This window comes from Athene cunicularia, assembly GCF_003259725.1.
Source record: "Athene cunicularia isolate RWA chromosome 19 unlocalized genomic scaffold, athCun1 chr19_part1, whole genome shotgun sequence".
NCBI lineage: Eukaryota > Metazoa > Chordata > Aves > Strigiformes > Strigidae > Athene > Athene cunicularia.
Window position 1 is genome coordinate 6,969,355 of NW_020799124.1, and position 9,150 is coordinate 6,978,504.

Genomic DNA, 9,150 nt, shown 5'->3' on the forward strand with positions numbered 1-9,150 from the left:
GGGCAGCGGGGTGCTGGGGGCGGGGGGGGCCCCCTCTTTGTTTCTGCGTGCAGAGAGCTTGGCTGCATTCGCGGGAAGCACACATATACATACAGGTACACGAAAACATAGATGTATGTATACACAGATACACATTAACATACACTTACGTGTGTATTTTATACATCTCGAGCACAGCTGAGCCCTCAGTGCCGAAAGGGATGAATCCCCACTGCTTGGGACGAGGGGTGCCCTGTCTGCCCTGGGATGGGTTTTATCACCCCACTCCAGCCTTTCCCAGAGTTTTCCAGCTGATTTAGGCAACGGGAAGGAGGAGGGAGAGGGGACAATCCCATGTGCGCTGGCACAGCCAGGCTCTGGGTTGGAGAAGTGCCTGCCCGAGCATGGAAGAGAAAAGCTGAATTAGGATATTTAGGTCAGAAACTCTTTTCAGCCTAATTTTACTATGCAAATTTAGGGCAAATCAGCTTGAGCAAGAAGTCAAGTTTTTCCAGATTGGGTAATAGATTCCCGCAGCCTGAACCTTTCTGCTGTCCCCACATCGAGCAATAACCAGCCCCCACAGCAACACCTTCCCTGTGGCAGCCAGAAATTCAGGATGCCACCATCACCTCGCACACGTGCTGCCTACCTCAACAGCGAGACGAAGAGAGGAGGAGCTGCCACTCAAAGCTCAGCCGTGCCCCGTATCACACCATCCTCCCTGACCTATCCAGGTGTTTCCCAAGCAATTGTAAAACTCCCACAGCTGCAATTAGCTGATTGCCAAGGAGAGACAATCCCCCCAGATGATGGCTATGCTGGGATGCCTGGATGGGTAGCTTTGGAGGAGCACAGCCGGCGTGTCCTCGCCTTTCACCGGTCTCTTCCCAACTGAGTGGCACCGTCCTGGTTGAATCACCATCCCATGACTGTTCCCCGGTGACTAAGTGCAAGAGTGGAGTTTCTTCTGTCATTTCCCCAGGGCCACAGCAAAAATGCACACTAGGCACATGGCTGGTCTCACATCAAGGCTGATGCAGAGTTCAAAGCAGGCTGTTCCCCATCTCATCCTCCTGCTAGTTCGGGGGAGGAGACAGTGAGAAAGCACCCTTGGTTAAAATATAACCAAAGAAGTTTCTGTTTGGCTTCTCCTCTGCTCCACACTCCCCTGCAAGAGCTTTGCTTCCCCTACAGAACGTCAGAAAGAGAGATAAAATAGTACTGCAGAGTTTTAGTTGAAATTTGCGTGTGCCAGCTCTTTATTCACAGCTTCAAGAGACACAAGCAGCTAAATTTTCTGCTTGTAAGGACCAGCCCCATCAGCACATGTCTCCAGCAGACAGGAAAACCATCCTTCTCCTTGCCCCAAGCAGCCAGGCTGCAACTCCAGGGGCCAAACCTCCCCTACCAAGCTTGGAAAAGCCAGAAATGCAAATAAAAACACAATTTTTAAATACATTTATTTTTATTGAAAACAGTTTAATGGTATAGCTCATGTTGCTTTGGGATGTTCCCTTCTTTGGGCAGGACTTGCTGGGAGCGAGTGGGGTGGGACCTGCCTCATAAATCACAGCCCTCAGAGCACCAGGAGCTCAATTTCACAGGCTCTGACAGATGTGCAAAACAAGGATCTGAGCTGAGACCTGGCACTGCCTCGGGGAAACCAACATGTGTACTGACATACCCCTTTGAGCTGCCCCTTCTCTACACCAGCCATTTACCTAGGAATATGGGGCTGTACAGTGTTATGTCTACTTTGAAGAAAGTAGCACCCAAATTCTGGCAAAATCAGACTCCTCTTTGTCCAGCAGAGCCTCAGAAGGCTCCAGAAGCTGTACTGCTGTGTTATTAGTTTAATAAGCACACCCCGATGAGTCCCAGCCCCCACAATCTACATCAGCAGAAATACAAGCCATAGCTCAGCTCACTGGCCAAGGAGGTTTCCTATTAAGCAGGAGATGAGGGTGTCTAAGACATGTGGGATCAAGAGGAGAGGCCATGATCACAGTCTCCCATCTCCTCCCTGCACTGCACAAGCACCCAGGAGGTTGCCCAAAGCATGTGAAAGCAGCTGAAAAGCACAGGAGCAAAGAGAGATTATTTTAAACTTCACCACATACAACTGAGTAGGTCCTTAAGCATCAGCAGGGCCAGCTGGTGTCAGTCAGGACTCATCCACCACAGCTGATCCACATGATAACCATCAATTAACACCAATTTTTTATGCAACATAGTAATGCCCCCAAAGCACCAGCAGTTCCCTAGAGGGTCTGGAGTTACTCTGGGGAGAAGGTCAGATCAAGCAAGGGATTTCATTCCAGCTCATTGACAGCCTGTTCCACCCCACTGGCTAGGGACTAAACCTCAACATTTTAGTTAACAGCAGTCACTGTTAATTGAATTCTAGCTCTCAACAACCACAGCACCATGCAACATCTTGTTTTTATTTCTGAATTAAGATCACTGTGGGCTGGCCAAGGAGGATCAGAGCTCTAGGACCTGTGGGCAGGGAGTTATGTGGGGAACAAACCCACCATGAGAAGTCATGGGCTTGTGCAGGGACCTGCCAGCTGGTCCCAAGCCAACACCTTAGAACAAGGCTGGCTCTGCTGGTTGAAGACAAGCCTGCAGCCTGGTTGCCATGCTGCCCACACAGCCCAGCCACTGTGGGCTGCATCTGCTGAGGCAAGGAGATTTCTGGGGAACCCCACACTCATTTTCTTCCCCAGCACAGAAGAACAAGAATTTCTTCATGTTGGTCCTTCCCAGGCTGCAGGACTCTAAGGCAGTCTATAAAACCTTCAGTGTGCTTGCCTGCTGTTTTTGCAGCTCTCCTGGACCTTGACGCTTGCTTTTCCACCTCCATCAGAGACCCTGCGTAGGTGTTGCTGGGCTCAGCTCCTTCACGTGACTGTTTCCAATATCCACTTCCACCTGTATCCCTGTTGGCTGTAAGGAGAAACAGAGAGGAGCTTAACCTCACACCGCTGGGACTCTAAGGGCAAACCTGTACATCGCTCCACCTGCCTTAGAACCAAAAATCTCCAATTACATCCCCCTGAGAATTTCTTTCTGCTGGTGCTCTCATTTTAACTGGGTCTGCTGAACACAGAGTTACAAATGAAGAATGCAATTTAGTAAAGAGAGAACATCTTGCTCCAAGATATCCCCAGACACACTATTATTTAGCACATCCAGGATGCGTTTCACTGCCCAGCACACCACCACGTCCAAACCCATTTGGATCAGGGCACAGAGCAAGCTCAGGGCTGGGAGCCTCAGGCAGTGCTGCCTTGTACGTAGGCAGGATCTAAGCCAAAGTCAGCTCTCTGCGGGTGTCTGAGCCAGCTCCGCAGGATCGTCACTGCCCACATGCGATCAGGAGAGCGAGACAAGCACAAGGAACACAATGACCTGGATTGGAAGTGGTGCCACTCCTTTAACATGCCTATAAATACAAGCTCAGGCTGTTGGAACAGATGCTCTTCTCTTCCACAGCACGCGACCAGGCTGCATTTGCTCCTCTCCCATTGCCATGGGTCACCCAGTGAGGCCTGATCCTCCCCTCTCCCCAGCAGGAGCCATCCTCTGCTCCAAAGCCAGGTCCACATCACACAGCTTCTTCTCCATTCCCAGAGGGATCGGTCCAGGGAGCCTCACCTGCCGGGATGACTTTGCCAAGGAAGCGATGCGCTGTGTGGTGGCTTTCTCCCAGGTGGCTTCTTTGCTCTCCAGCAGCACCCGGGTGCTGGGAACAAAACTCCAGGAGCGGCCGAGGGCTGGCTTCAGCTGGCCAGTGCTGCTGTCCCTTGTCACCTGGTTAGTCACCTGCAGCACAAACAGGTTTGTCAGTGCCCAGGAAAAGCTGTGTCACTTGGGGTAACAAAACACTGGAGATCACCAGGAGATAATGGCCAGACTCTACTTCTATGAAGATTTTTCTTCTCCATCCTGAGCCCTTCTTCTTGGCATACCCACACCATCCCCTCTAACCATAACCCATGCAACTTCCCAGACACACACTCAGGTAACGTCAGACACCCTGTGCTGACAGACATGTACTTCACAAGCTGCAGTGAATCCTGGGGCCAAAGCCACCTGCAAAGTTTAACTTGGAGCATTCCAAGCATCCTTCCAGGCACTCCATCCTTGTCACATTATTGCTAATCAGAGCAAAGGACAGGACTGTCTCAAGGACTTACAGTGCCAGGTTCAGCAGATTAACATTTTTTCTTGTGGCCTTCCCAATTTAAACACATTAACTGTGGTCTCAGCAACCTGTCTGGGTGCACTGAAGCAAATGCAATTACTTGGCCAAGAGCTGAGGAAGACTAGAGCAGGGCCTCTTCCAGTCCCAGCTCCTTCTGGATGATGCAAGGCCCTGCAGTTCCTGCAAGGTAACTAAGCAAGAGGTTATTATTGAGCTGGCCAGCCCCTTAAATGAATGGTGTTCTACCAAAAATAAATACAACCAACCTTTCAATCTGTCTGTACTTAACTCTACCTTGCTCAATCGAGTGAATGCTATCTTGGCTGAGGACAGCAATAAAAGCAGGCAGCAAATCAGCCCCGTTCTTGCTCCACACTTGCTGGAACAAGACATCTGCAGGCTGCAGAGAAGCAGAGCTACATTGGGGAGCAGAGCACTGCGGGATGCAGGCCTCTTGCTGCTGCCCAGCTGGGAGCAGTGTCCCCTCCTTCCCAGGGGCTTCGAGGCTTCACCAGGGCTCCTCACTATGGCACGTGCCAGCACACAAACAAGGCACAGCAACACTCACCACAACAGCAAGGCTGAACTCCCTGGCCAGTGTCTTCAGCTCCCTGGCTAGCTGCATCATGATGGCTAAACCTGGAGGAGGACAAAGCATTTGGGTGTTTGTGGATCAACTCTCAAAGTGCATCTTGGAAGCAGGTGACATCTAGATTTGCATAAGCACCAGATTTAGTGCCAGTGTGGGTGTTCAGGGACACCTTCCATCCATTTCCCTTACCAGCACCCCAATGTACACATTGCACCTGCACACTCCAGACCACCTTGGATGAATGCATGTGTCACGGACAGACCAACCCCCAAATTGTCCCACTCCTTCCTTTCCCATCTTTAAAGCCCTGGGCAAAAAAAACCTACAAAAGCACCAGGAGCTCCAGACAATGCTGGCCAGGTTGGTTTAATGGGCACAGGACCCATCTCTCCAGCTCATAGCTTCCTACAGTCTGTGGCTGTGAGGGGACCTTCTGCGATAGCACTGGCTGTCACCCAGATGTGTAAGACTCTATGGAAGGTGTTTGAAGGGCCTCCTTGGTATCTCAGCCAGCAAAAATCCCCTCACTCCTGATTTATGGTCCTTTCTGGCAGAAAGAGCCTCAGGGGAGCTTTGCAGAATGTGCCAGCAACCACGATGTATCTGTGACACTGTAAACAGAGGTTTTAACCTGTGAGCAAACAGTTCAGTGCCTCCTCTGTCCCTCAGCTAGGTTTCAGACCACCAACATGAGCTTGCACAGCCACAGCCAGCTTGAATGTTTGCCAATAACACTGCAGACAGACTCCCCTTTTATACAGTTGCAAAGAAAAAGCTGGGAGCAGCTGCACCCACATCCGTCCTGCCCCAGCCCCAGGCACAGCACACGTGGGAGGAAGATGCTTTTCAGGACAAGCAGAGAGGTCTGCAACCTCATGGCACATCCTGACGAAGCAGCTCACCCTCTGACTGCTTGCCACCCAGCAGCGGGTAAATCACAGCCGAGACAGAGTCAATCACCACGATCTTGAGAGGTCCTGTGGAGCTCACGACCTGAAAGAATGTGTACAATGTGGAGTAACAAATACAGTAGTTTTGGAGGTCTTGAGCTGTGCAGAGGTTCAGATGTCCCCAGGACAGGGTTATCTGGTGTCACTCATCAGGTGCACAAACCCTACTACCCTCCTTGTAGTTCTGAGGGAGAGGGGCCCAGACCCTCGCTCCTACCTGCTGGGAGAGGCGATCCCGCAGCTCCTGCAATGCACTCAGCATTTCATAGATGTTGAACACACGAACCACCTGGATCCGCTGCAGAGCCTCCAGCTGTGGCACAAACCAGCATCAGCAACAGCCTTACCCCGTCCAGGACTTGTTATATTCCTCCTGCCCCAGCTGCTACCAGCTCTTTGCATTTATACCATGCCATAGAGACAGGGACCCCTCTTTCTTCCATGCAGCTACAGCAAGGCTTCCCCTTCTCCCCAAGAAAAACAAGAAAGTGCAGTGTCTGTCCCTGAGCACAGCACCTACCGGACCATGAGAGAAAGGGTTTGGACCCAGGAAAGCCCATGGGGACAAAGGTAGAGCTGGACAGACAAACCATCTTTGGGGGTTGTCTGCAGGCAAGAGCCAAGAGAGTTTTAGGGCAGGTGGAGGGACCAGATCATGGGGAACTTGCCTGCTCTTCCTTGTCCTCTGCCTGGGCTTGAAGAATCTGGTAGAGACGGGAGGCAGTGAACCCCCCTGTGGAGTCGAGAAACAAGACGGGCTGCTTGAGGCCTAGAGACACACTGGCTGCAATGCCCAGGCACACCTGGAAAGGGAGGGACAGGGTGTCAGCCAGCGCTCCCAGGTCCCTCTGCTTCACATGCCCAAAGGCATCATCTTCAGCCTTGAGGTCCTCTCCCCTCTCCTCTGTCCCACTCACCTGTGTCTTCCCACTGCCTGGTGCTCCCATGAGCTCTGTCACCTCCCCTGTGTACAGCCCGGAGTCCAGCAGCTGGTCCAGGCTATGGGTTGAACACAAGGTGGGAGTATCAACACCCCTTCTGCCAGAATGGCAGGGGCATCAGGAAACAGCAGTCCTCAGATATTTGTCCCTAGAGTACCCTTCCCAAATGCAGACAAGCACCTTAGGCTCTGCTCCTTCCCTCCCAACTTCCCTCTCCACAATGTGGACAACAACAGATCTGCAGGGGGGGGCTACAAGAGGACAGTCCTGAGCTGGAGATGAGCTATGGTCCTGGGAGCTGAATACTCAGGGTTTCTCTGTGGAGTCACTGTAACAACCCATGGAGGAGACAGGGAAAAGGAAAAAAATAAGGACATGCAATAGAGTAACTCATTTCCATGCCTGATCTAGACAATCTGGACCATCATCACTCAACAGTCTTCCCAGATCCAAAACCCCCCTCTCTGGAGCCCTCAAGGGAGAGGCTGAAGGCATCATGTTGTCTAGTCTAAAGTGAGACACACAACCACCTCCCAAAAGGCGTGCAGGCTCTCGCAAGGCCAACAGCAGTGTCATTCCCTCAAGGGACACAGACCAGCTGGCTTTGCAGCCACAGGACATGAAGAATAATCATCTCTTGCTCACAAAAGGCACAGCCAGGCTGCAGCTGTTAAGTTTTTAAAACAACTGCTGGGGATGGTCTGGACACCACTGGGTCTGCTCAGGGCATCACCACACTGAAATCCAAATCCTGCACTGCACAACCATGGCCTTTGGCAGCAAGCCCAGCCCTGGGCAGACCAGCTGGCTTGCCAGGTGATGTACCCACCTTGGGCTCCCAGTGGGCAGGATGGCTGTGGAGCTCTTGAGCTCCTCATAGAGGACTGCTCCGTTGGTGGGGAAGGCAGAGAACTGGGCCAGGAGCACACGTCTCACTGCAACCAGCGCCTGGTGGGCAGAGAGATTTCTGGAAACGGGACTGAGGAAGTCCAGGGCCAACACCTGCTGCAGAAGGTTCCTCCAGACAGGCCCATCTGAGACATGAGATGAACAGCTCTGAGCTCCCCATTAATCTGCCAGAATTTAGGAGTCACCCATTACCTTGTAAGACAGGGAACACTTCTGGGCGATGTCCTCCAGGTCTGATGACACAAAGTCTACCACTGCATGAAGGACAAGAAGTTAGATGACAAACCTGGACAGATCACATACACCAAAGAGACAACCAGCTTAGACAAAATCTGCCTGTACCAACAGGCAAAATGTCAGCACCTTCTGCCAACAGTTCAAGTGGATGAGCAGGACGTCCCATAAAATGGGGTATCAGAATTATTCCTCCAAGATGGCCCCATCACTCACTGCAAAACAAACTGTTTCTTGCAAAACAGACCAGGGAGAGAAGCTGGTAAAAATCCTCTCTATTTCGATCAACTGCTGCCCAGCGCCATTTGATAGCTGGGGCCAGTCACAAGAGTCCCCTTCTGCCAGTGTGCCACGATCTCAGGGGACTAGTGACTGCCCCAAAGTGTCAGCCCTGAGTATGTCAGGAAGGGCTAAAGCCACAGAAATTAGAAGAACTAGTGGCCCCATCTCTGCTCTCAGGAACCACTCCAAGATTCATTTTTTCAGACAGATGTGTATGTTATGGGTTGAAAAAAAACAGTAACAATTTTTTTCTCATCGGGAAAACAAAGATTACAAGATCCATGGCTCCAGCACCCACAGGATCTCACAGACTCCATTTAACGAGAGTAACATGGGGTTTTTCTCAACTCAAATCCAGTTTCTCACAGCAAGTAAAAAATCCACCTGAAGTCTTTTCCTTCCTCCCCAAGAGCAGGTGCCCAGGGTGCAGTATGCCAGGAGCCTGTGCATTTTTCAGAGGGAAAAATGCACAAACCATCCCAAAATACCTTCTAAAAGCCGTAACTGATCATCGCTCAAAGATCCCTAACACTCTCCTGCTCCTATAGAGAACTCCTGACTCATCATACCCACCCAGGGGCACCCAGAAGACATCCAGCAAGGAGGACACGGCAGAGATACGGCACCCACACCACCCTCCCAGGGTGGGGGGATGCGGGCACGGGGCCTGGAGCCGCAGCCCCCCAGGCTCCTGGGGTCAGTGCTCATGGCAGGCAACCTGCGCCCACCCTCCCTTTCGCTGTCGGGGCTCTAAGAAAACTCCCCACTGCAGCTTCTGGGCTGGAAGCCAAAGCCACCGCGGGGTTTTTCTCCAGGGGCTGTCCCACCGCCCAGTCCCCCCGGGCTGGCAGATGGGTCCTGCCCTGGGGCAGAGCGCGGTGCCACCCGCAGGGTGCAGGGGTTCCCCAGCCCGAGACCCGCCGCCGCCCGTTACCCGTCCTGGTGCCGCCGGCCCGGAGAAGCTGGATCATCTCCTCGGTGAGGCCAGGGCAGAGCCCAGCCCGCAGGACCACCATGTCCTCGGCCGCCCCCAGGACTGTCTCTTATACA

The 9,150-nt window shown here is 52.3% G+C and overlaps 1 protein-coding gene across 1 annotated transcript; it reads right to left on the minus strand.

Moving 5' to 3' along the window:
- Positions 1 to 1,425: 1,425 nt before the first annotated feature.
- On the minus strand, positions 1,426 to 9,131 carry RAD51D (RAD51 paralog D). The gene is made up of 10 exons (XM_026861681.1): positions 9,035 to 9,131; positions 7,777 to 7,838; positions 7,505 to 7,623; positions 6,652 to 6,733; positions 6,403 to 6,537; positions 5,952 to 6,047; positions 5,687 to 5,777; positions 4,761 to 4,831; positions 3,643 to 3,810; positions 1,426 to 2,931 (listed from the first exon to the last, which is right to left on the minus strand). Exons 1-10 carry the CDS (start codon positions 9,114 to 9,116, stop codon positions 2,848 to 2,850), a joined length of 990 nt encoding a protein of 329 aa, XP_026717482.1. The 5' UTR covers positions 9,117 to 9,131; the 3' UTR covers positions 1,426 to 2,847.
- Between the last annotated feature and the right edge of the window lie 19 nt (positions 9,132 to 9,150).